At 38.7% G+C, this 26315-nt stretch overlaps 1 protein-coding gene across 6 annotated transcripts in view; it reads left to right on the forward strand.

Annotated features, from left to right (window-relative positions):
* ACSL3 (acyl-CoA synthetase long chain family member 3) overlaps positions 1–25685 on the forward strand; it is a 53663-nt gene extending 27978 nt beyond the window's left edge. For 5 of the 6 annotated variants that reach the window (XM_037406435.1, XM_037406436.1, XM_037406438.1 and 2 more), the window contains 12 exons: positions 4645–4754; positions 6045–6183; positions 7969–8119; positions 8716–8839; positions 9092–9163; positions 9593–9732; positions 10448–10620; positions 11704–11778; positions 12772–12963; positions 14222–14336; positions 19049–19206; positions 21447–25685. In XM_037406435.1, the coding sequence (XP_037262332.1) occupies positions 4645–4754; positions 6045–6183; positions 7969–8119; positions 8716–8839; positions 9092–9163; positions 9593–9732; positions 10448–10620; positions 11704–11778; positions 12772–12963; positions 14222–14336; positions 19049–19206; positions 21447–21610 (1613 nt within the window). In that variant the 3' untranslated portion in view covers positions 21611–25685. Of the gene's footprint in view, positions 1–4644; positions 4755–6044; positions 6184–7968; positions 8120–8715; positions 8840–9091; positions 9164–9592; positions 9733–10447; positions 10621–11703; positions 11779–12771; positions 12964–14221; positions 14337–18656; positions 18851–19048; positions 19207–21446 lie in introns of those variants that run through there. The other variant, XM_037406440.1, reaches the window with a different exon arrangement.
* The last annotated feature ends 630 nt before the right edge of the window (positions 25686–26315 follow it).

The raw sequence follows: 26315 nt of genomic DNA on the forward strand, positions 1-26315 counted from the left end.
GCTGCTGTTCCTCACAGGCTTTGGCCTCTTCTCTTGCATGCCCCATATACATATACATCTGCCAATAAGAGATGGACTGTAAAAGCCAGATGTGCAGAAATTCCCGATTTACTACCTACCCACACTAAAGATGTGTATCAGTTAAACTTTTTTCAGATTTTGGAAGCAAGCCTAACAAGAAAATTGTATCTGAGTGGTCCCTCTTTGCTCTAAGCATGAGTCTGTTTCAATTTGAGAAGCCATATGTTCATGAGAATATAGCAATTTTAATTTAAATAAGTCTTTACTGCAGGTTTGTGTGAATTTTTTTTTTTTTTTTGGTTTATACCCTTACGCTGTAGTATTCCCTCAGTTTTAAGGATGGAATTGGTTGCAAGATGGTAGTGCCGCATCCCACATGGTTTCACAGTCGGGCTGTTTGCCTGGTGCGATAACAGGCTCTGTGGACAAGGACAGGTGGATGCTGCATACTGACTTCAGCCAGGCCTTTGACATGGTCCCTGTAGTATCTGTACAACCACACTATTAAGATAAAGAATGGATAAATAGGTAAGACGGATGGAAAATTCATTGGACCATTGGCAGAAAGGATTGTAATCAGAGGGCAAAGTTATTTGCCAGCCCTCAGGGACTGGTGTTGAGCCCAGTACTGTTTAATGTCTTTATGGAAGGCCTGGGCAGTGGGGCAGGTGCAAACATGGGAGGTCACAGCCCGTGGCAAGTTGTGGGGAGCAGCCAGTAGGCTGGAGGGCAGGGCTTGTGTCCAGAGGGGTCTGTCAGCTGGAAAAGTGGGCTGTCTGGAACCTTGTGGAGTTTAGTGAAAGCAATTACGAATTCCTCTGTGTGTGCTGGAATGCCTTATGCACCAGTATAGGCTGGGGGACAGCTGGGGAGAGAGAGAGCAGCAGCTTTGCAGAAAAGGACCTGTGGGTGCTGGTGGACAGTGAGTCAACCATGAGTATGCAGTGCCACCTTGCAGCGAAGGCCAACAGCATCGTGGGTGGTAGTAGCATGAGTGTAGCAGGTAGGTGCAGGGAAGCAGTCCTCCTCCTTTCGTGATGTGAGACCACATCTAGGGTTCTGCGGCCAGTTTGGGGCTTCCCAGTAGGAAAGAGACATTGACGTACTGGAGTGAGTCCTGCAGAGGGCTGCCAAGATGCTGAACGGGTGGGAGAATGACATACGAGGAGAGGCTGACAGAGTGGGGGCTGTTCAGCATTAAGATGAAGGAATTGATATCTTGTTGCTGTCTACAACTATCTAATGGGAACATACAGAGAAGACGAAGCCAGACTCTGCTTAAAGGTGTGTTTTGGTAAGGCTGGAGGCAACAGGCTCAAGTTAAAACACAGGAAAATTTGATTACATATTAAAGATGAACTTCATTGTGAGAGTGGTTAAATCTAAATCTCTAAATCTAAAACTCTAGAACAGGAGTCTAGAATGGTTGTGAAATCTCCATCATTGGAGATACTTAAAACCAGACTGGCCATGGCTCTGAGCACTCTGCTGTAATGAACTGTTTTGTGCAGGTTATCTTCCCAGGTGCCTTCCAGCCTAAACTCGGTGGTATTTCTTGTTCGTTCTTCAGTGAGTGGCTGCTGCTGAGGTCTGCTCAGGCTGCTGTTGGATGAGATGCCTGTGTTGCTTTTAAACTACGTGTCTTCTAACACACTGTATCAGTTCAGTTTTATCACTTTTGGGATGTGTTAGATCCCTAGTGACTATCCTGGGAATAAAATGCAAAGGCTTGTATCAGTTATTTTTCCTTTGGAAGTGAAGTACACTTAGAAATCCTAGGAAGATTTTATAGTTTGGGTGAGGGGGGGGGAATACATCTGAGATAGTGGATGGATGTTGTATGCAGAATAGTGTGCATATGTTTTTGATTTTGTTGGATTAATGTTTTCAATTCCCTTATTGAGTGAGACGTGCTTCAGCACACTGTTTGACAGGGTATTTAGCATCTAAGCTGTACGTCATCTTACGTGAATTTGGCTGACTTGTGTATTGGCAGATGATGGTGATATGCTGTATTTACAGTTAGTTTGCTGAATGAATTATAAAATTGTGTGGCAAGACATTGCTGAAGTTCTTCAGTTTACGACTTTCACAACAACTAACTGCTGTGGTACTGTTGTAAAATTCTTTCTGGTTGTGAAGTGCATTAAATCTGATGGTATGTGCCCAGAACTGATGTCAAGAGAGCCAGGTTCATCTGCTTTGTACATACATAGTGTTGGAGAGAATGCCTTTTGCACTACAGAATTAAAATGGGGAAAGTAATTTTTGTTACTGATTACTTGCACAAAGAAGTGGGTTTGTGATTAGAAATGTTTGCCTGATTGTAAATTTTACATTGTTTGGAGCTGTCTTGTGTTTGCAGGAGGTAGTGTAGGATTGCTAGTTCAAAAATGGAAAAAAAAAAAAAAGTACTAACATGAAAACAGGTTTTTCTTCCAAAGTATCTGCTCTTAATCTGTGTGAAGAGCTCTTCATCAGTGTAGGCAGATAAAACATCTACGTGTATTACCAAATAATGAAATAAATAGGAAAGGGTGTTTTGTTTTTCAGTGATGCTTTCCTGAAGCTTGAGCAGAAGTGATTTTGTCAGTTTATTTGGCTGAAGCCTTCAGAGGTAGATTTTGCTTTTTGTTGATGTACGATGGATGCTGAAATAGTGTAGCATTTTAGTTAACTTTTGCCATTTTTTTCAAATTATGTTTGTTTCTTTAGGGCAAGGCTTTGTTCTTGTGGATTAGCTGGCAAATTCAGTGGTGTTGAGATCTTTCTTGTTGTCAGACTTTTAGAGCAGTATTCCTAGCAGAAATTCAGGTATCAAAGACTTGCTTGTACTATTGCATGTATAAAGATGAACACACAAGGTAATCCCTTGTCAGTATGTTTTTAAGAGAACGAGGAGAGGAAAATGACCTAAACTTTCAGATTTGCCTGCAAAAGGTTGAGGTGACAGTGTGGAGAAGTGAGAATTTCACAGATCAGAGTCATTGCTCAGGTTTTTTTCTCTCTGTGACATCCGTCCACCATCATATAAATGGTATCTCCCTCTTTCTCTTCAGCTCTGTCATATACCTCTACGTTATCCTCGACGTATTTATTTATAGCTGAGTAATTAACTGCATAAATGGTTATTTCAGAGATTATGCTTTTCTTTCCAGGCAGTGTGTTGTCTTGGTTGTGCTTGTTGGCTTGGGGAAACTAAATTTCTGCTAGATGTTTATATAACAGGGGTCACTGCAGTAAGGAGGGAGAGCTCGTGGGAACTAGTAGAGGCACTCTTCTGGACTTTGCTCCCACCAAATTAAAGAAAACACAGTGCATGTGCATTTGCCCTGCAACAGTTCTGAACTATGATGGACTGTTTTAACAAGGAAAAAATAAGTAGAGGTCAACTATTTACTTTTCTGTGTAAGAAAACTGCTTTTGAGTCCTTAATATGCTGCACTGGGTTAGTAACTCCCTGGATTTCAAATCTTAGAACACAACAGAGTTTGACTTTTATTTTATTTTTATTTTTGCTGCAGTGAACATCGTATAGGTACAGCCCTAACATATGAGGGAGTGTCTTGTTTTAATAATTATGTTGTTTAAATATTCAGTTAAATCCAGACTAAAATACAAATACATTCAGATACCTAATGTGACAAAACTTCCAGCTCTGATGTTGTAATTGCTGTGGTGATTGACCTTACAACTTTTTTGTGATGCCCCTGTTCAGCATTCTGCTTGGAAAATAGGAAATCACTACTTTTTTGAGAGCAACACCTCTCTTCCTTTTTTGAGCTGCCTTTTTCTTCCCCCGTCTCTTCCTGCCTTTTCTCATGCAGTTCCCATAAAAACGGCAGGGAATTAAATATGACTTTAAAATCGTTTATACGAAGTAATTGTGGCGTACACTCTATTGCTAACAAGCTGCCCTTAAATGCAGGAAACAGTGTTTCAAATAGTGAATTTCCTGAATATTTTCCTTCCTTGCTATTCTGTATTGATGTCAGTTCAATGTCTAATGATTGTGATGATTAAACCTCTACTATGTTGTTTTAAAAAGATGGGAGAATGTAGTAGTTACAGATTTGAGTGTGAGAATTAATCCGCTGATGACAAGTATTACAGTAGTGTTCTATTAGCAGTCAGTTGTAAAAGGCTAGTAACAGAGCACGTGAATTCTGAAAAGAGAAGTCATAAATGAAAGCTGTTTCTTTCCTGTGTACAAGAGGACAGTTAACAGTGTATTAAACTGAGAACAGATGCCTACTTTTAAAATGGTAAAAGCCATGAAGGTATGAGAGCAGATCTAGAAGGGAGCGATATGAGGTTCCAAAACCACATTACCTTTAGTTAGACAATTTTACTGCTTTTCAGGGTCTAACTAAAACGGTCACATAGACAGTGGTTGTTCTCAGTGGTTGTTCTTTATTCTTTCTGGGAGTAAATGAAAATTATGCTGTATTTAAATTCACATAATATGGGTTTTTTTTGTAAAGCACAAAACTATACCACCTTTGTTAGCTGACAAATATTTTTACTGTTACCCAACCCAGATTAATCTCAGCCCCTTATTGTAAACTATACTTGAAAATGGAACATGGAGATTCACCATTTTACCCCCATTTTCTGTTTTAGTTGTTACTCTATATGCTACTCTGGGAGGCCCAGCAATAGTACATGGCCTAAACGAAACGGAGGTGACCACCATCATTACCAGTAAAGAACTGATGCAAACAAAATTGAAGGTCAGAAAACTGTTCTTTGTCTGTCTCTTTCCAGTGTATCTGTTCATTATTGTTAAATGGCCTGGTTCCACTGTACGGAACAATGATTTACTGCCTTTCTATAGGGCAGGCACTTCTTCTAGAATAAGATTTATGTATCTGTCTTAATGTACAGAAAAAATGGTAGTTGGTCTTCAGTGGGAATTAGGCTCCTCAAAGACTGGAGAACAGGGCAAGCACTTTGCACTGTTGAAGAGCTCAGTGCCACCTGGAACACCTTTACAAGAAACTAGGTGGACTTAGTGCCTAAATTTAACAGTTGAAGCAAATGGGAAGAACAGAAAAAAAAAATGTATGAACTGTATATGAATAGCTAAATGTGATCAACCTCCTGATTGATTGATGGATGTTTTCCCAGCAGAGAATGGCTCTTAAATCTAAAGATGGATGCTTGGAGAGTTAGAACTGGTTTCCAGTACAGGGAGGAAACCTACTAAACATTAGAACAGTCAAAAAACTTTTCCCATTACTGACACAGATTGAATACACAGATGGAACAACTAATCTGCATGAATTTCATCATCATGTGTTTTGGGGGAACTAGACCTTTCACATAAGAGAATCGTTTTAATGAAAAACTAAAACTATTGCTGAATTTTGAATGAGAACTTCCCAAACTTTATCTTTAAAGTTGCTAGAATGACAGTATGTATACAATGCACATTTATTTCAGTTTGCAGTAAGAGTATGAGAATCTTCTGCTATAGGTGGTAATAATCTCTTCTAAAAAATTTACCAATGTTTAGTGGAAGAATTCACATTTTGCCTGAAATGTTTAACTAGTGCTCAACTGATAATTTTCTGTAGTTTTGTTAGTTGTTGCTTATTTGAAATAGCATAGTAATCAAGGAGCAACATAAAAATTGTTGAGAGCTCAGTATCACCATTTTCTCTGTGTTCTATGAGTGGAAAGTCAATTACCTCTACAAATCATTGCAGTCTTATTTGTGGGCTTTTCTTGAAATAAGACCCAGATCAGTAAATTGTTGGAAAAGTTTTTGGACTTCTAAGTGGAAGGTTCAATCTGTCCTGCAAATCTCGATATGAGAAGTTTCAAGCTTTGGAGCTGTTTGAGCTAGACAAGTTTCTCCTCTAATATTTTAAAACCTCAGATACATTGCCAGTACTTTTTTTTTTTTTTTTTAATGTATACAGTAGATAGTGGGTGGGGTTTTTTTTGGTGGTTGTGTTTTTTGCTTTTTTTGGCACAAACCTCATGTTTAATTTCTGAACACATGTTCGTGTCCACAGGAAATTGTTTCTCAGGTTCCACTGCTGCGACATATTATTACAGTGGATGGCAAACCGACAACGTGGTCAGAGTTTCCCAAGGGTGTCATTGTTCACACTATGGCTTCTGTGCAAGCAATGGGGGCCAAGGCAGATATGGGTAGGTTATCTCTTCTTTTTATTTGGATCATCTAATTTGTTGTCCTGCTTTGACCCTGTTGACATAACCTGGGATAATTGCATATCCCCAAAAATTATGCAGTGATTAACCTTTTATCATCTGCTTTTTCTTTAAATAAAATCTGTGGAGGTTTTTTAGTTTGGTTGCGGTTGGAAGTGGGGTGGGGTGTATTTTTGTTTTGTTCTTTCAATGGAGTCAGATGCTTTTATTAAAAAGTCTTCTCAACAGCCGTGTGTCACAGGTTGAAGAATATGATCAGACGTATTAGAACCAGGTTATTCAGAACACACAGAAAATTGTTGTGTATTTTATAGCAAAAGACATCAGTCATCAGCTACCATTAAGTTTTGTTAAATTCACAAATAACAATGTAAAATAGCCATTTAAATCTGATAGAACTTGGCCTCTTGTATTGCATTTCTGAAAGTATCAATAGATTTCAAGACATTTTCTAGCAGATTTCCAATCTGTGTGAAATTTTTAGAATTCAGAATTTCAGAAGATGTTTTGACTGTTATGATAATTTTTTTTTCTTGGCTCTGAAGAGCTGCTAAACCTAGTATCTTAAGATTTCATTATATTCAGTAGTTGCTTTCTTCTGTTTTTATTCTTTGCGCTTTCATTTAACCACTGAAGGCACATTAATGTTGGATTGAATTTTCTTTTAGGACTAGGTTAGGTAGTTAATCCATGTGCTGTTGATCAGGGCAATGGCAAGTTTGCTCCCAATGTTGTGACCTCTCAATTTCTTTAAAAGATCGTTTTCCCTTTTTGATGTATGAGTTTTATGCACTATTAAAACTGGTTCAGACAACGCCAGCGTAATATTTTATGGCTGTTATTAATTAGGTCATTGAGATCTGTTTGTGGTATGTAAAAAGGTGTCTAATGCTCCTTTCTTCAGTCTAAATACCACATCCTATATGCTGTAATAAAGGAATGTTATCTTTGTCAAGTTAACCATTCATAAATTGTGGAATACCACAATGAATTGTTTATGGTCAAGCCTTTTAATATTATATTAAGTACTTGAGTTGGTGCTGATGCTTTTTTCCTCCATGGTGTTTATCATGTAGAATGGACAGGCTTCAGTGAGTGGGACGTTACTAAATACGCTTTCACTCTTCTCATTCAGCATGTATGTTGTGCCGCATGTGTCTGTGCATTATGCAGTTTTCCCTAAGCGTAAACACAATTGTTTTTGTATTTTCTTTTTGTCAGTGCAAATATTTGACAAACACCCTAATTCTTTTAAAGCTGTTTAATTTCCTCTAAATATTTATGGAAACTGGGTCTCATGTTGGCTCAGCAGTGCCTTGCTGCAGGTGTTGCAAATGAGGCAGCGTGTTGTTGCCCTGCCAGGGAGCACATGAGAAAGTAGCTTTGCCAGTGGGGATTGACCGTGTGGCAGCATGGAACCAGTGTGGCATGGCTGCCGAAGGATGCGAATCTCAGCCGCATTGTGGAGAAGCCGAAGCTCTGGCCATTTCTCTCTCGTCTGCAGAAATATGGGAAACAATAGAAGTGTTGCTGTGGTAGACTGGAACGATCGCCGAAAGAATTGCTTGGCTAATACAAAGAAATGCCTACTCTTTGTGAAGGCAATTAAGCTTGACCACAATCTTTTTAACTGAAAGCGAAATGTAATAGCAGTAGTCATGTAGCGTTGCATTGCAGTGACTGCTGAAACATGAGTGTATCGGATCTCCCAGCACAATAGGCTCTTCACATGTTATGCCTTCTCTTCTGTAACACAAACTACAGGTAACAAACAGCAGGCTAGGCCTGTGCCCTCAGATATTGCGGTGATCATGTACACAAGTGGATCCACAGGAGTTCCCAAAGGAGTTATGATCTCCCATTGCAACATCATTGCTGGGATAACTGGAATGGCTGAGAGGATTCCAAATCTGGGGTATGTACCAGAGGTTGCTTACCAGCAAATAAAGAAATCATATAGTTGCATATAACTTTAATTACTGTGTAAAATATTAATTGTTTTATATTGCTTTGTCTGTGACACATCGTACTATGCACTGGTGTCTGAGCATCTTCCAGTACTGCATTAAATGACTACTTCAGGTGCTGCTTGCTCTCTTGTCTTCTGTATGTGGGCAAGACTGGGACACAGAAGCCCGTGAGGCTGCCTTGCATGAGAGAGGTTGAAAGCTCCCCTAGGCAGTACTTCTGTGGTTAGTGTTAAATCCTGTGGTTTGTTTCTCTTTGGTGCAGTTTTTTATCTTGTCTGCAGACTTGCCTTTGCAACCGTAACACATGGTTAACTGTCTTGGCATGAGTAGACATCACACTTTGGTCATGCCTTAAACCTATAGTACGTGTATGCAACTTTTGAAACAAACCCCCATATTATTTGAAGTACGTTCTCAAGCTCAAAGGCACTTTTCCACTTTCTGTAGCTCTTCAGTAAGCTCTGTGTAGATTTAGCTTAATGACTCATCTGAGGACCCAGGTTTACGTTGTACCACTACTCTGTTAAAAAATTCTTTACAGGGAAAAAGACATCTATATTGGCTATTTGCCTCTGGCCCATGTTCTGGAGCTGAGTGCTGAACTTGTGTGTTTGTCTCATGGATGCCGCATTGGTTACTCTTCGCCTCAGACATTAGCTGACCAGGTATGTTGTAGATGTAAGCCCTTATGGTTAAAAAAAAAAAAATCAGATCTTCGTAATATTTCTTAAAAAATATAACCACAAAACTTTTCTGCAGTTCGTGAAACAGGGTTGGTGGTTGACTGGGACTCTGGACTAGTTTTAATTGTTACAGTATAATTTAAATGAATGTAATGGAAAGATGTGCTATGTTGTTCTGTTTCTTATGTTAAAAACCTTGAATGTGTCTGCTAGTAAACTTGTTCTTTCCTTTAGTCCTCTAAAATAAAGAAAGGAAGCAAAGGTGATGTTACCACACTTAAGCCAACCTTAATGGCAGCTGTTCCGGTAAGTAACTGAAGGATAAATAATTTTAAAAATTATTTAAAAAACATAATTCAAGTTCTTAACAACAAAATCAATGCAATCATAGTTTAAATAAAAAAGGTTGGGGATAAACATTCATCATTTGAGTGTCAGCAGTTTTTCAAAGTTAAAATAGCTATGGGGATTAGATTGCAGTTTTAATTAATCATCTAGTAAATGAGTGGAATAAAGATAGTTGGCAGCAGGCAGCTTGGGGTTAACTGGTGCTTCTGCTCTGGTGTCTGGCTTCCTCATTTCTGTGAACACCTTGCTATCTCTTAGCAAGTGAAGAGGAAGCAACCTGGGAGTGGGTTGTCATCTGAAATGTACTGGAATTTGTAAGTCAAGTTTCCTTTTTGTTGTACTGAATTTAGGATTTGTTTCTTTGAGTTAATCTTTTTATGTAACTAGGAAATTATGGATCGGATCTACAAAAATGTCATGAATAAAGTGAATGAAATGACTAGTTTCCAGCGGAATCTATTTATATTGGCCTACAACTACAAAATGGAACAGATTTCAAAAGGTTACACTACCCCACTCTGCGATAGGTAATTTTATTTTTAATGGTGCCAAAAAAATGTTTATCAGTCTTGCCACAAGAGCAGTATCTGATTTTTTTGTGCTTTTCTTTGTTTCAATGTTGACATTTTGAACTTGAACAAGTCTGTAATTAAGTGTAAATTGAAACAACGTGTCAGTAGTCTGTGATGGTTTTAAATATTTACTGACATAATTTAAATAAGTGTTACTTCAAACTGTTTGGAGGTTTGTATTCATTGCATTATTTTCATGAAACTTTAATAATGGATTTATACAATTCTGGGGTAAGGTGGGAAGTCTGTTCCTCTAGGTAACTGTAGACTTCACATTTTCACAGAAGTGAATCATAAAATATCTCAGGTTGGGAGGAACCCATAAGGATCATCTAGTCCAACTCCCAACTGTAGTGACACTAAAGGATAATATAATTTCAAGATTTATACAGCTTGTTTAAATTATTTTCGAGGAGAAAATCACAGAATTCTGCTGTCTTATAAATCTGCATTCTCAAAACATTTAACTCGTCTTCAAATCAGAAAATGTGGAAACAAGCTTAGAAATCTGTGCCTGTGTTTTCAAAAACTTAAATGTACTCCTTCAAAGTTTACCTTGAATGCCTTAAAAGTTTATTTGAAGATGGTGGAAACTTTCAGTTCAGATATAAAATTAGGTACTCTTTTTGTTTTTAAGCAACAAATACATACTCTTATCTTTGCATTTTAGCCTTATTTTCCGGAAAGTACGAATGCTGCTAGGTGGAAAAATTCGCATCCTGCTTTGTGGAGGAGCTCCACTCTCCGCAGCAACTCAGCGGTTTATGAACATTTGTTTCTGTTGCCCTGTAGGACAGGGGTATGGACTGACTGAATCAGCTGGAGCTGGAACAATCACGGAAGGTTGGTGTCGGTGCCTCCCACTGAGCACCGTGATCCGTGATGAGTGCTCAGCGTGTATCATTTTTGACAGTCTGTTTCTTCAGTGCATGCCACCAAACATAACTGGGGAATCCTGGGAATTACTTGTAATCATAAATGTGTAAAACAGTAGGAGTACTAATTCTGACACATTGTGCTGAAGCTGCTGAACTACCCGTCATGTGAATGTTCTCGTTTGTGGTAGAGAAACCTGTAGTAGTGTGAATGGGATCTTGGCATTATTGCACTTAGCAGGTGAACTGAAAAAAACGATTTCTAATTTTGGTGAGTGTGTCAAGATGTTAGGAAAATAAAAAATGGAATGCAAAAGCCTGCACCGGATTTTAATTTCATGTCACAGAACTTAGTGGTTTCAGTTGCCTTTTAGTCCTAAAATTTCAATCCTATTCAGTGGTGGCAGAAACTGTCAGACCTGCTGTTTTTTCCTACCTAAGGATCGCATAAGAAGTGTCTAAGGCTCACTGCTAGATTATGCCGGATTGTAGAACCTGTGTTAGGTTCCTTGGTGATCCACACACTGCTATGATGTGGGTTTTATGCATGAGGTCTGTGGGAATGGCTTCTTCGGTAGCTTGGAAAAAAAAAAAAGTGGAATTGCAATACAAATGATGTAGTCTCCAGTTATACTCTTCTGGGAAGGTGTTCAGATGCAGAAGTATTTGGGATTGGGACTTTAGGAACATGCATCAAAACACAGACTCCTTGAATTGTTATGAAATATTGCTGCTTATTTCAGAGAACACTAAAGTTCTTGTGCTGCTTCTGAAATATGATCCGCATGGACAGCTTGCTATCAAAGCTGTATTGATATGACTGGAGGTATCTGTAAATACAGCCATCTGTTCTCCTTGCAGGATAAGGATTTTATCTGCATTACCTTTATAGATCCATTGCTTTTTCTTGGAAGTTCTGTTCCATGCATTAAATCTCAGAAATAAACAGCAGTTACTTTTCACTAAATAAGATGCATGACAACAAAGGTTTTTTTTCTAATCTGTTTTGGTAAAAAACTTTTCTGAAAAGTGCTCTTTTTTAAAATTCTAGTTTGGGACTACACTACAGGGAGAGTGGGAGCACCTTTGGTCTGTTGTGAAATCAAGTTACTGAACTGGGAAGAAGGTGAGAATTTCTGTATGTGATTAAATTACAGTGTGTTTGTAGGAACTTTAGCTGTTTTTATGTTGGACTTTACTCAGTAGTAGTAATTAGACAATTTCTTGGCTTTTTAAATTTTAAATGCTACTTTTACCTATAAAAGTTTGAACTTGGGGGAGAAAACAGGTAAAATAAATTCCTTGGTAGCTTTTAAACTTACAAATACCTAGACAGAAGCTATCAAGGAAAGTAGCATTTTGACTGGGCTGTGTTATGACACTTTCTGGCTACATCATTTCTTTTATTCCAGTCACTCTAAATATATGTGTATATTGTCTAAATATATACAGCGTTGTACCTGTTTCTCATTTAGATCAATATTCTTGCAGGAGAGTGTGCGGGTTGTGTATGTCGTGTCTTGAGAGGTGCTGGATTCAGGAGACTTAAGTGCGTGTGTGATACCTGCTGCTGCCATTAAGAAATTAATATAGTCTTCAAAATGTTATTAAATAATTAAAAAATAGGCATATGGAATGGAAGCTTAATGGATGCTATACAAAATATGTTTAATGGGGTTTGAAATGTATTTAGGTGATTTCCTTTCACTGTAGGCTTTTACGTATTGTAGAATAGAAATAATACTTAAGTGTGTTTTAGGCTAATGTGAAACCTTAGGGATTTTTTTCTTTCTTAAAATATGAGGTGAAATTTATCTTTTTCTATTTGAGCCTGTATGAAACTGATAGCGCATGTTAGTCCAGGCAGAAGGACTGTGTAGAGATGGCATTTGCCCTCTGCATGTGTCTGAATTTCACTGTTTGTAAACACGTGTTAAATAACTTTTATATGCTGAAAAGAATTGGAACCACCTCTTCTTTTACCGAACTACTTAGGCAAGTGGTAACTTTGGCTAAGGACTGACTTAAGTGTTTAGGCCTATCTTTAAATATTAAAAATGATAGCAATTCTTACTTTGGAATGTATTATAATTCTTGTATGTTAATAAAAAACTTTTAGGTGGATATTACAACACTGACAAACCATATCCTAGAGGTGAGATACTTATTGGAGGGCAAAATGTGACTGTGGGCTACTACAAAAATGAAGTACGAACCAAGAAAGATTTCACTGTTGATGAGAATGGACAGAGGTGGCTGCATACTGGAGACATTGGAGAATTTCATCAAGATGGATGTCTAAAAATTATTGGTGAGTTAATAAATTCAGGTGAACACCTATATACATTTTTCAGGGCTGCTAAATACTGTAATGAACAAAAAAATCCCCCAAACACATTCTCCATGTCTTGACAAGAGGTCTAAAGCCCTAACATGTATCCCAGGGAAATTCTGGTATGTTAACATAAACTTGCTTGTGTTATTAAAAGCTAATTTTTAAAAGAATTGCTTCCTTTTAAAACAGTCTTAACATTGACTCCACGCTGTTAGTGTGACTGGGTAGTAATTAAAGAGTTAAATATAGGCTAATTGAGCTAGGTAAGCTGCCTTAAGTTTTATAATTTTGTAAATAATGCAGTTTGATTCAGTGAAAGGGCTCTTTTGGTCATAAGTGCTCAGGGATTAAATAAGACTTTTTAAAAATCTTTCCAGTCTTTATAATAATATCTCCTTTTCATAAAGGAGCTAGGGGGAAAATATACTAAGGTAAAGGTGTTACACATAAGCCTGTGATAGGCTCATCATTCTTTGACACCTGTAGGCACAAAAATAGGTGCCCTATAAACTACCAGATGTGTCTCTTGAAGTCAGTGGGTGATTCAGGCAGCTCCTGAAAACTAGGCTTTCTTGGTTTATTGTATGAGAAAAATCATAGGTCCCATTGCAGCAGCCTTGCAATGGTCAAAAGGCCATACAGCTGCAAAACTATTGCCGGCTTGCACAAAGCAGTGTGAAAGTATATAGCAAAGGAGAGTATATAGCTGCCCTGACAACCAGGTGAGTAAACCTTGTGGTCACCTTCGCCCTCTCTGGGCTACGCACAATAAGCCTCAGTAATTTGGGCTTAATTTTCAGTTCCTATGGTTTTTGTTTCAAATAACAGGTGAATGGTTGCTCTTGAAATACGGATTTAGCCTGGGAATAAATAACAAAATGTCACTAAATGGTGCATCCTGTGCCTTAAACTCCTAGACCAGACAGCACAAAATGTGTGCTTCTAGCCAAACTGGCTTCTGTATATTTCTAGTTGTCTTCCATTCACATGACGGTGCCGTCACGTAGGAAATGCTGTTTTGAAGGCAGAAAATGCGTGGAATTGAAATCTGTCTCATATTTACATGAGGGACAGATTGATAAAATGAATAGTCTGGAAACCTGATTTTAAATATTTCCAGACATGAGTCAGTTTACCTTTTAGCATTTATACGTATATTTCAGAAAAGTATAAAATCCATGTCTAAAGTTTTGTGTTCTGTAATCTAACATTTAATTCCTTTTTTCCTCAATAGATCGTAAAAAAGATCTTGTAAAACTCCAGGCAGGAGAATATGTTTCTCTTGGCAAAGTAGAAGCAGCTCTAAAGAACCTTCCACTGGTAGATAATATTTGTGCGTATGCAAGCAGGTAAGAGGCAGCTGATACTTTGCTATTGCTGTATTCTTTGTCTGTCCTGCTGAAGCTGTAAGCAAGATTTTTTGCCACTCAATGTGTGGAATTTTTTAAAACCAGTTGAAAAAGGATTGTGCTTATAATACAATGGAATAACTTCATCAAAACTAAAACATCTGAAGCTTTTTATTTTTCTTCTCCTGTGTTTTTGTCACTTGTAAGAAAATGCCAAGAATGAGTCTTTCATTCCCTTTTCCCCAACCTGAAAAGCAGCTAGGCAATGACTGCATTCATAGTGGACACCACTTAAGCACTTTAGCGAATATTACCTACAGAAGCCCTAGGACACCTTGTTCCTTGCTGTGTTTAGCTGTGATCTGTTCTTCAGAGGAAGTACTGTTGTCTTTCAGAGGAAGGCAGGGGGGGAAAAAACCGCCAACAGCCCAGAAGCTGGCTTGTGCATTAAAAATACTTTTATTTAACCCCTGCACTACACCAGCAGAAGCCTTGAAGCTTGAGAGAAAACGCTTTGCAAATACTATGCAAATGCACAATTAATAAATGATGATCAAATGTCCTTTCTACTTGCTTTCTACGTGTACTAATCAATTAGGCATATAAGGGCTCAAACACATCTTAAGTTTATATTTTTGGAATTTCTTACCTGTGCATAATATAGACGTACACATATAAATATTCTTAAGATGATCTTTGTTTCCTGTTGTCATTTTGATGTTTGGAAAGTAATTTTGGAGCTTCTGAATGATCAGAAATACTCTTATTGCCAGTATGGCCAGAAAAAGCCCCATTTGATAAGTGTGATTGAAAGAGGCCAGGACAAGCGTACCAGAGAATTGCTCAGTGGTAATAAATAGAGAATTAACTTTTGGTTTGTTCACCTGGTTCTCTGTGGTATTTTCTTTGTGTTAAACTAATGGTAGTCACCCTGTAGCTTCAGTTTTGACAGTTTAGGATCAATAGACTAATGCTCACGTGGCATGCCACTGCTGAGAAAACTTCCATTATATGAAGTTTTATTTGTGGTTTTGACTCGCTGCGTGAGTCTTGTGTTTGCTTGTTTGACTGCCTGAGATTATGTGCCTGTTCTGAGCACCTTTTGCACTCTGTGGATAAGAAGGTTCCTACAGATGGCAACTTCTGCTTTCTAGGATTGAAGTACACTGTTGGAATTGTACTATCAAATGTTGTGTTAATTTCGCTGGGTCAACATAACATTGGAGGCTAAAATGCACTTGTCAGACAGGCACATGACTCTGATAGTCTGTGTCTTGCCTATTACTTAAAAATAGGAAAACCAATGAGCAATTTTTAAAGGTAATTTACAAACAGAGTCTAGGTATCTTCCACATGGGTTTTTCTGCTGCTGCTGTATTTCTTCTTAATACTTTCACGTGTGTAATTTGGTGTAAGTAGCCATGCAATACAGATTCTCTGAATGATTGTCCATATACACACTACACTGGGGTTATACACTCACCTCAGCAGTGTGAGCTCAGAGACTTTTGTTAGCAGTGCCTATGCCCTCTCTTATCCATCCTGCCTCTCCTTGTACTTTGCCTGGGTGATCTTTGTATGCAAGAGGAGTCCTTCATTTGTAGCTCTTCTGTCTTCCACATGCAAAAGGATAAGGAGGGCAGACTTCTACAAATGGGTTAAATCTGTGATTTGACCTTAGATCTTGGGGCGCAAAGCTCCTCTGAACGTGTTAGTAGGGAATCAAAAGTGATTACACGGTGGCACTGCTTCAAAAGCTGTATTAATAGACCACTTCAGATAAAATATTAATAGACCACTTCAGATAAAATACTTGGTGAGATAAGGAATAAAATGTTTGCTGAAAGAAATCACGATTAGAGCTCCTTCAGAGGTGAGTCCTACTGCTTTTTAAGCACTTCACCCATCCAAGACTCATTCAGTGGGTCTCAAGCATCACGCCAGGAAAATGAGTAGCTCAGTTGCCTGAGGAATGAGCAAACTTGGCAAAAAACCCCAAGGGAGTTCTCAGCAGGATGCTCCAGGAGAGCTGATAAGGACCAGACTTCACAGGATAGAAACGATGCTGTTGACTTGTAGTATAGGTCTCTTACCACAGGTCTGAGGGCTGTACTGGTAGGATCTCCAGCACAGCAAGGGAATGAGGATACCTAGTGTAGGAGAGATGTTTCAGCAAAATCTGTTAGCGTGGAGGAGATGACTAAGGAGGTCCTGGGGGCTGAATTCTGAAAATGTCTTTCTTTGTGCTGTTATGACCTCCAAGGCCGAAGAATCTAGCAAATTCAAAAGATCTGCAAAAAGACCAGTAGTGGAGAGGGAGGTAGCAGCGCCAGAGGGAAGATGTAGTCTTCAGGATATTTCGCAAGACAAACAGTGCTTTGGCATTTGAACTGCAACAAGGGAAGATTTCACTTAGTGGTACTGTGAAAAGCTGTGAGGAGGAGTTGTGAGCTCCAAGGTGCTCTTCCTAGGAAAAAGCGTAGTTGGATGAACCTGTTTGTCCAGAGGAAGTATGCTTCTACTCAGAAGGCTGAATTTTAGATGAACTGAAAGTTTGAGGCTTGGCCGGCCAACTGCGAACTCCTGTACGCTGTTTCTCCCTGGAGACACTGGTGGTATTGCTGGACATGACCTTAAGCGTGTCAAAAAACTACAGGAACCAGGGATGAAAGTGCCAGAGTCCTTTGTGTTCTGGATGCCTTCTCGTACATAATGCATACACATTACAGAGCAAACTCTAGACAAGGTTACAGTGATTCAGTACAGAGTATCTCATGAGTATGTGTGTGTGTTGCGGGGGGAAATCGGAGAGGCAAAGACAGAAGGCGAGATGCAAGCAGTAAGCGGTACTGAGGCTAATCTGATGTCTTCCTGTAAGTACTTTCTTAGAAAAATGAGAACAGTTTTGAGTCAGTCAACAGGCAGAGCTTGTTGAGAGATGATGCCAGAAAATCCTGTATTTGTAATGGACTTCAATGTAGTCTTCGCAGCTGTTGTCAGATGCCAGTTATAGTGCATACCAGTAACAAAGGAGAAAATTGCAATGTACAGTAATCAAAAGGGCATTTGGAGTTAGTATTTGTAAATTATCTTGGAGACCTTAAAGGACAAGCTAAAGTAATTTCCATACCAGGGTTAAAATTCTGTTTTGCATCAGTGGTCTGTCTTGCGAGAACCTTTATTAAATAATAATAAATTTAATTAATAAAAAGTTGAAAAGATTTCATAAATCTCTAGATGATTAAGGTGGGACAGGAGCAAAGGTACAGTGGATCACAGGATTAGAATTCAGAGCAAGCTTGATTAGGTGGAGATCTGCTTCAAAACAGCAGTCAGTTTAAAGAGAGGAAATGTAAATTATACGTAAATAAACTGTAAAAATACAAGACTAGGACCACCAGCTGGTAGCAGTTCTGTAGGAGCTGATGTGAGTCAACAAGTATCAGAAGAAGGTAAATAACATGGCATAATCAGGTGCCTGCAAGTTGTACAATGATCTTTTGCTCTACCAAGCATTAAAGGGTCTGAGTTCCACACGCAACGCTTGGGAAAAGGTGTCCCTCTTGACAAGAGTCCAGGAGAAAAATGAGAGCGTCTAGGCAGCGATCTGTGATGTATGACTTGGGAGGAAAGGACATGGCTTAAATTCCTAAAGAAACTTGAAATCTGGAAGACTAGAAATGTGAGAAGGGGGAAAAAATAGTAGCAGCCTGTGAACGAATAGAGAGCTTCTGAGGAAAGGAGGGGAACATCTGACCATTAAGCTGTATGAAAATACAACTGATATAAACCGCAGAGAGTGAGTGAGTCAGGAATAGCCATCATGAACAGTTTACTGATGCTAAGAATAATGAAGCGTTGACTTTAGCATTTGCCTTATGTTTAAGAACGGGTTAGACAAATACTTGTTAGGTGTAGCTGACCTTGCTTGGTGGCAAGTGAATGAATTAAATGATCTGAGATCGCCTTCAGCTCTCGGATTCTGTGATCTGCTTTGTTAGAATCTCTTTGCTCTGTGAGGTTCTGTTCACATTTTCCATAAACTTTGCACCATCTGAAAAATCTTGAATACCTGTTTCAGGGTGAACGGTGCTTCAGTGTTTTCCAAGACTTTGATATCACAGCTCTGTATGTTCTAGGCATATCAGGAGCAGGCAGAGATTGCCAGCAGTAGAGTGAGTGTATGGCCAATCACTTGAAAGAGAAAGAGAAGTCACTTCCCTTACAGAAGCAGGCGTTCTTTGAGATGTGTTGCACATATGCTCATTCCACAACCTGCTCTCCAACCCCTCTTCACTGCAGTCCTCTACTCCTCTACAGTAACTGGATTCTGCAGTTGAGAGGAAACTGGGGTAGGGAAGCCGCACACCAGTCTTCATACCGGGATGCAAAACATGAGCAGAGGCAGGGCGCATTGACATCGTATGGGTACTGCTTCCCCAAAGCTTTGAGCATGAGACACAGTGGAATATGCATATGGACAGCACACCTTGAAGCAGTCCAGTTGCTGTAAGGTAAGTAGCTTCTCTTTCTACTTATTTTTAAGCAGGCAAAGGTAACGTGTGTGCTGTTTCAGAAAGATTATCAGGTGAACAAAAGCCAACTGTTAAGAGCAATATCTCTGTGTAAAGTACAAACCCCCCAACTCGAAATGTTATTTTTGAAGACTTGTTAACTTTACAATTTATACTAAAGTACACTATACTTCTCAGTTTCCATTCTTATGTCATTGGATTTGTTGTGCCAAATCAAAAGGAGCTCGCAGAACTAGCTCGAAAGAAAGGATTTAAAGGAACCTGGGAAGAGATCTGCAACAGTCCTGAGATGGAAAAAGAGGTACTGAAGGTGCTAGCTGAGGCTGCCATGGCAGGTGAGTAGCTGGGTAAAGAGTATGAACCTTGTGGACCATATTACAGATAAGCATAGACTCTAAAAATACTTCCCTTGAGCAATGTATATTTCATAGAACATATATGAAGTGAATTTTTCATACAGAAAACCAACAACAAAACATGAGATATGTCAGTCCTCCTGGTTTAGGTAACCATTTTTTTACCGTGGTCATTAGCTGAGGAAAGAATATAAAAACAGGTCAAACTTAACAAGTTCAGTTCCGTATATGTAGAGATGTGTGTGTCTGGTGCTCTTTAAGATGTCCTGTAGCGCCTTTTTGGCCTTAGCTGCTGGCCCAAAAGGGGGCGAGTCATCTGTAGATCCATGATACGTGTGTTGGGCATCATACAGTCTCACCTGCTACACACCTGTGCATAGCTGAAATGATGACAGGTGACAGGGCTCTCCTAGCTTCCAGTGACTTGCATCTGAGGGATTTCCTAAGCCAAAAGCAGTGTCTTTGTAGTTAATAATTTTCCATAGACTTTTCTTCCATTAACTCTTCTAGTCACATTTTAAAGTCTCTGTATCAGTACCCGTACTGTCTTGTGGCGGAGTTGCACAGCTCAGCCAAGTTTGTGTGAAGAACTCTCTGAAGAACCTGCCATCTGCTAGTTCAGCCTGATTCTGCTGAGCTCTTGTATGAGAAGTGGACAGTCACAATAGCAGTTGTCATTTTTTTTCCCATGTCTGTTATACTTGCCCTCAGCTGTATTTTTTTCCATGCTGATTGGTTGTAGTCTGTTTAGGTATTCTGGTGCAGAATGAAACAGTAGCACAGTGATGCTTTGTTTACTCTTTCATAAGAATTTCTGCCTTGTTTTGGCTTTTGACTATTATGAAGCACTGAGCTTTTTTTCAGTCATTTATGACCACAGAATGTTTTTTTAAATGGTCACTGTGGATGTTAACTCTGTTTTTCATATGCATTCTCTTCTAAGTTTTTCTGCAATGAATTGCAATCACTTGGTATCGTAATGTTCTTCTGCACCTGTTTGCAGTTTGTCCTCATCTCTCCTACAGATAACTTTGTGCTTCCAACAGTCTTTGTCTTGTTAACCTTCACTTCTCCACATTGCTTGTGATTATATGAAACTCTTATGATGTATACTTGCATACTTCTGTTACAGGAGCATGCTGTTACAATGAGTACAGTCTCAATACTGCAGCAGACTTTTTTTTTTTTTCCTTGCCCCACATCTCCATTTTTTTTTTTTTTTTTTTTCATCTGCATGGAACATACAGGCAAAGTCATTCTAAGAAGTGCTGTGGTGGAGAGTGCTTGCTTTCCTTTTGGTTTTTTTTGTGCAGCACTATTTTAAAGAGAATTAAATATGTTGTTAAAATGGATAAAACTAATACTTGATTTGATCCTGAGGCACTTCTACACATTTTGTTGTTATCATATATTTGCTTTTGTTTTTCACTTTAGTATCATAGCCTTTACTTTCAAAGTAATATTATGATTTTTAGTACTAAATTGCAAAAAAACCCCCACAACCCAAACCCAGTGATTTAATATCAAGGGGAGTAAAAGGCATAGGAAGCTCTAAAAATTGCCCAGGGTAATTATACATTTGTGGATTTGAAAATTTTTATCTAACCTGAAAGTAGATATTTGTGTTAATATTGCCCATCTATTGATTAGCTTTTAGGGTTTTTTTTCTTCTTGCATCTGAAACCATAGGAGAAGCTCCTGCAAGTGGTACAGCATTTTGTGCTCAAGGTGTCACATGCAGAGCACCGTGCTGTTTCAGTAAGGAGAACAGCCACTGTATGAGCTTGCTTTCCTTGAACAGTTTAGGGCTATCAGGAAAAAACACAACACACCCCCACCCTCGTTTTTTCAGGCTTACAGAATATGAATTTTAAGATTCTATCTCAGAAGATGAGTATCATAACAGGGCTACAACAGTGTGTATTTTGGGGATGTCACTTCCATGCACTGAGGCTTTCCTGAAGTTGGGTACCTAACTTTAACTGTTCCTAAAAAGCTGGGAGTGATTTCAGGATTTCTGTGTAGACTGGAGCACGGTTACTGGTGGATGCTGTCCCTCTGCTCGTGACCACACAGGTTTTCAAAGCTAACCGTGGGGGTTTTGGGGTGCATTTCTTGGTTCACACTTTTCTGTGTGAGAATACAGTTTGTACTTGTATGCTTAATTGTAGAAAACCGGTTATGTTTAAGTTTTGTATTAAAAATGTTTATTTTTACAGCTAATCTGGAGAAGTTTGAAATACCAGTAAAAATTCGTTTGAGCCCTGATCCTTGGACCCCTGAGACTGGTCTTGTGACAGATGCGTTCAAACTAAAACGCAAAGAGCTTACGGCATACTATCAAATGGACATTGATCGAATGTATGGAAAAAACGTAAAATAATTCTTTTTTTCTGCACCACTTTGCTACAATGAGCTTGGATCAAATAGGAAATACTTGAATTGCCTGTCTCGACACTTGAGATCAACACAGAAAACCACCATTCCTCATTTGCAGCTTAAACTGTTATTTCTGATAACATCACCATGATGACTGGCAAGTTTAGTAAAATGTTATGGCAGCAAACTTGTGTCTGTCTCCTTTTTTCCAGTTTTCTTTGCTACCTTGTCAGTCTGTGGATTTTCCCGGGTCTTTTTGGGAAGCCATGATTCTGAAGCCTCAAGTTTTTAAACATTTATAAATCCTGTATAATGTTTTATTTGTATCTTTAAAATTTGGATGTATATAGAGAGAACTTGGCTATATAAGAAATGGTTATACTGGGGCCTTTTTTTACCTAATTATTTAAAGTTAAGAAGGTATTGATGTTGTGACATTATGTACATTGAAAATGCTTGTAACGAGATCGTTGTTGAACGGAGCACCAGGTTATTTGCTGCTGTGCTATTTTTCCTGTGTAAATCTGAGGGAAAAAAAATGTTTTGACATTCCAGGTCGTGTAACACACCTTCAATATGTGCCTAATGGTTACTTTTGTTTTTATCTGAAAGTGAAAATATGGTCGTGGCACAGCTCTGCATAAAGGCAGGTACATTTGCAGGTGTTAGTTAAAGCTTGTTTAATACATAAGATGCTATTGACACAGCAAAAGCTAAATGTAAGAAGAATCTTTCAAATACAGAAACTCCTTTTTTAAATAGCTCATGACAGTTTTATCCAGTAGAATTGTATAGAGCTAGTAAGAGCTCTCAGCATTAATTTCACTTAAAACTTCGTACATTTAACAGTGTCCTTTTAGCAGAGGGACTGTAACAACTTCAGTGTTTTCTCATTAGGTTTGGACATTACACTGGGTTTCCTCTTTCATTGCTTGTGAAAGTCTGGTGAGACCCCTCTTCTGCCCTAGCTACAACCCAAATCTTACTTGGGGGGATTTTTAAAGACATAATGACAGTTATGTTCTCAGCTCACTTGGTGCCTAGCTGCCCTTTGTGCCGTTAAAAATCTCCCTTTAATTCTGTGGGTTTTTTTGTTTAGCATTTTTTGGTTTAAAAAACAGATATTTGAAGTATTTGTCAGCCAGAGTTAATGTTGCTTGGTTTGTTACACCCAGTTCTTACTTTTTGGGAAGGAGTCTCAATTTCTGTTCTACTATAGATATATGAATATTGTTTGAAGAGCTATGGGGGATCTTTTCTTCAGTGAGAGTGTTTTGATCTTTCAGATGTGAAATCTATTTTCAAAATATTTCTGGAAAGACTGTTTTAACCACTTACATGAGAATGTGAAAATGCATACATCAGTCAACTTTGTGATGGAGCAAATATTTTAATAGCTTTAGTTTAGAGATTATTCCCTCATGTGTATCACAGTACTACAAAAATTGAGGTCTGATGCTTGCTGTAGTACCCTACTGTGGTAGCGTCTAGCAATTCTGAATGGCAGAAGCGTTTGGGGCAGAGAGTTCCTGCTGTTAGCGTTTGTGACGTGGGAGTTTTGGGAGATGATACACAAATTCTCAAATAATATTTTGGAGGGTTTTTTAAACTAAGTTAACACTTCCCTGTTTGTGAAAAGCAGTTTCATAGGAGTTGAAACTTATCAAGTAGGTTCCCTGTACTTTAGCTTTGATGAAATGGTGAGAAGGTTTGTGCTGTATTTTGTGACGTTACCATCTCTCGCACTATTGGTGGATTTCCCCCACTGCTGCCTATGAAAAACTGTTACCTTTTTGGAGAATTTGGTGTAACTAGTCAAATGGAAATATAAGCAACAAAAAGAAATCAAACCACTTTTATGAGATTAATGCCTATAGATATCTAGATCATAAATTAAAACCTTCTGGCCAGTAGAGATAAGACTAATGTTGGAAAATGAAGAATCTGAATGTGGAAATTGCCAAGTCTGTAGGAAAATGTCAGATCATATATTAGACATTACTAATACTTAATCTGTGCTCCATCAACATGTTCTTAAATAGCTGGCAGTCAGCACAGGATGTACTTTGTTCAAGTATTTGTGTGATTTTCAGTGAAAACTAACTAGTTGCTGAAGTACTATGTATATCACTTGGTGCATTGTGCAGCAGATTTAAGAAAATCTGCTTTTGGTTAATTCAGGAGAAATCTGAAGTTATTATTCTGCTAAGGGTCTAAACCCACTTCTGGATAAGTTGCACAAATTTAAACTTCTGAAATGGTTTGGAAACAGTAGTTCTGATTTTTCCTCTAATCCAGTCACAGGATTGCGTTACAGTCTAACTGTACGTTTCATTTTGCAGTTCGGTTTTTATATTTAAAATGGAAGTTGATAAATATGTAGTTCCTCCTACTTCAGCAGTCATATTCATTGTGGACATTTATTTCTTCTTCCAAATGTGAAAATACAGCAGTTCATTAATTTTAATCTCAGCATTGGAGATAGACATTTACAATACTTGTATGGGCTTAAAATATTTGTGATGAGTATGTGTTTTCTTTTGATTTATAACAAAAGACAGACTTTTAATACTGCTAGGTTGAGTGCTTCCGCATCCCGTTGAGGCCGCTTGTCCCATGGGTGCCCGTGCTTCTCGTTAATTGCCCAGGGCTGTTATGGGATGGTAAGTCACAGCTGCTGCTCAGATGTAGGGCTTCCTTGCTCCGGCAGTCGTACTCCTGTGGGCTGCTATGCCTGTCAGATACTTTTGGCTGCCACCGTCTTCTCACCTTGTGTTCTTGCATTGCTGAGCAGAAAAACAGCATCAGGGAGGTTTGAAACCCTGTGTAGATGTGCTACATGCCAGCCAGGAATGTACCTAGTCTCGCTCCTTTTTTATTTTCTTTTTTTTTTGTGTGTGTCTTCCCATGCCCAGTGTAACAAGAACAACAGAAGTACCTGCTGGAATGTATTGCGTGTGTCCCAGAGGCTGTGGGCAGCTGTAGGGTAAATTAGGAAGAGTGCATGGTTGGAAGTAATGGTCTCTGTCACGTGGGGGATTTTGTAATGTAAAAAGCCGGAACTTTTAAATAGTCTTTCTGAGTTCAAACTAAGAACAAGGGGCATATATCTCATCTGAGGGGCCCCCAAAAAGAGGGGATTTTTAACAAAGCTTTTGTAAATATAAATTTCCCAGGACTGAATCATCAGAAATTGTAACTATGTATTCCGTTGTGAAAATTTACATATTTCATTATATAAACAGCGACTGACCGAGAAATTCCAAGGATGCTGTGAATCTCCTTTAAATTTCCACAGTTATTTAAAAATATTTCAGGACTTCAGGCTAAGTTCAATCTAGATGATGTAAGTGTTCTTTGCAGAGAGCAGTGTTTCTGGAGTAGGTGGGGACATTTAAAAATCACATGTCAGAAAAGACCTTGCAGGTTTACTGCTGCTGCTACTGCAGTTCGCACACAAGCAGGACCATGCCTCAAGGGGAAGCTGTATCTTAGCAGTAAAATATTTCTCCCTGAAACAAAAGCAAAAAACAACGTACAGCTGAAACTAAGAACATAATGCATACACCTATGGCCTACTGGTTTTATAGATAGGATGCGGACAAGGGTATGGAATTGAAACCATACATCAAAAACGTCCTATAAAACTTGTAACTTTATACAGAAATTACTACGGGACGCAAGAGTCCTTTGTAATAACCTTCATCCAGCTAAAAATCACAAGCTTTTATTCTGTACTGAAACTACATTAAGGTGATGCAACGCAGCGTTTTTAATTTTTATTAATGTGATGTATTAACTACTTTGGACTGGGTATAAAACAGTGAACATCTATTTCTTTACTGGTAAGAGAAACAATCTTCAACTTGCATACACCGTGGACCAGGCTGAAACGTTAATTGAATGACCAGTTGTATATTATTGTAATTGGTTATTTAATGTAAACTCATTTTCGATGTGATCTTGGTTGTTGCTATGAACTGCCTGAACATTGTATATCCTAATTGAGTTTTATTGTATGAATTATTTATTTGTAATTGGATATCATATTTCAAAAATAAAATTAATTTCACAAATTGGGCCCCATGCGTCCAGTTTTTTTAAGCAGCGTTTTATTTTTATCTGAGTTCTAGATCAGTTGCCATTGTAAATTAGTGCACGTAAATCCCACTGTTCAAGGAGGGTAGAGGGTTAGGGTAGTTCAAATTGCTGCATTGCCAGGGAAACCTGTTTGGTGCTAGGCATATCCTTTTGTTTTGCTCCCTGCCTCACCTCGCTGGTAACCTTTTGCAGAAGGTTCCATTCTCCTGCTGCTGGTGTTTGGCATCTTGTCAGTGCCCTGTGTCAGTAGCCATGTGTTTGTGCTTTGCAGGTGGTGAACATTCTGGGGGGCTACTCGGCCGTTTGTGCGGTAAAAATGTCACTGGTGTCTTTTTCTGTAGGTAATATTGTTGGTAGTGAGTTTGTGTATCTGGACTGGGTAGTAATCGCCCTTCTGTGCAAGGCTCACTGATGCAGGAGTAGAAATGTTACGGAACACAGTGGGAATTCAGCCAGCTCGTGTTTTTTGAAACTATTCTTCCAGTCTTGTCAAATAGTCAAAATAAATGTAACGGTTCCAAGATGAATGCAGGAGCGTTGGTTGTCAGGTCAGCCTGGTTTTCCACTACAGGAAGGTTACCATCCTGCTTTATCTTTTATTTGCATAT

Source organism: Falco rusticolus, chromosome 13, assembly GCF_015220075.1.
Source record: "Falco rusticolus isolate bFalRus1 chromosome 13, bFalRus1.pri, whole genome shotgun sequence".
Classification (NCBI taxonomy): Eukaryota; Metazoa; Chordata; class Aves; order Falconiformes; family Falconidae; genus Falco; species Falco rusticolus.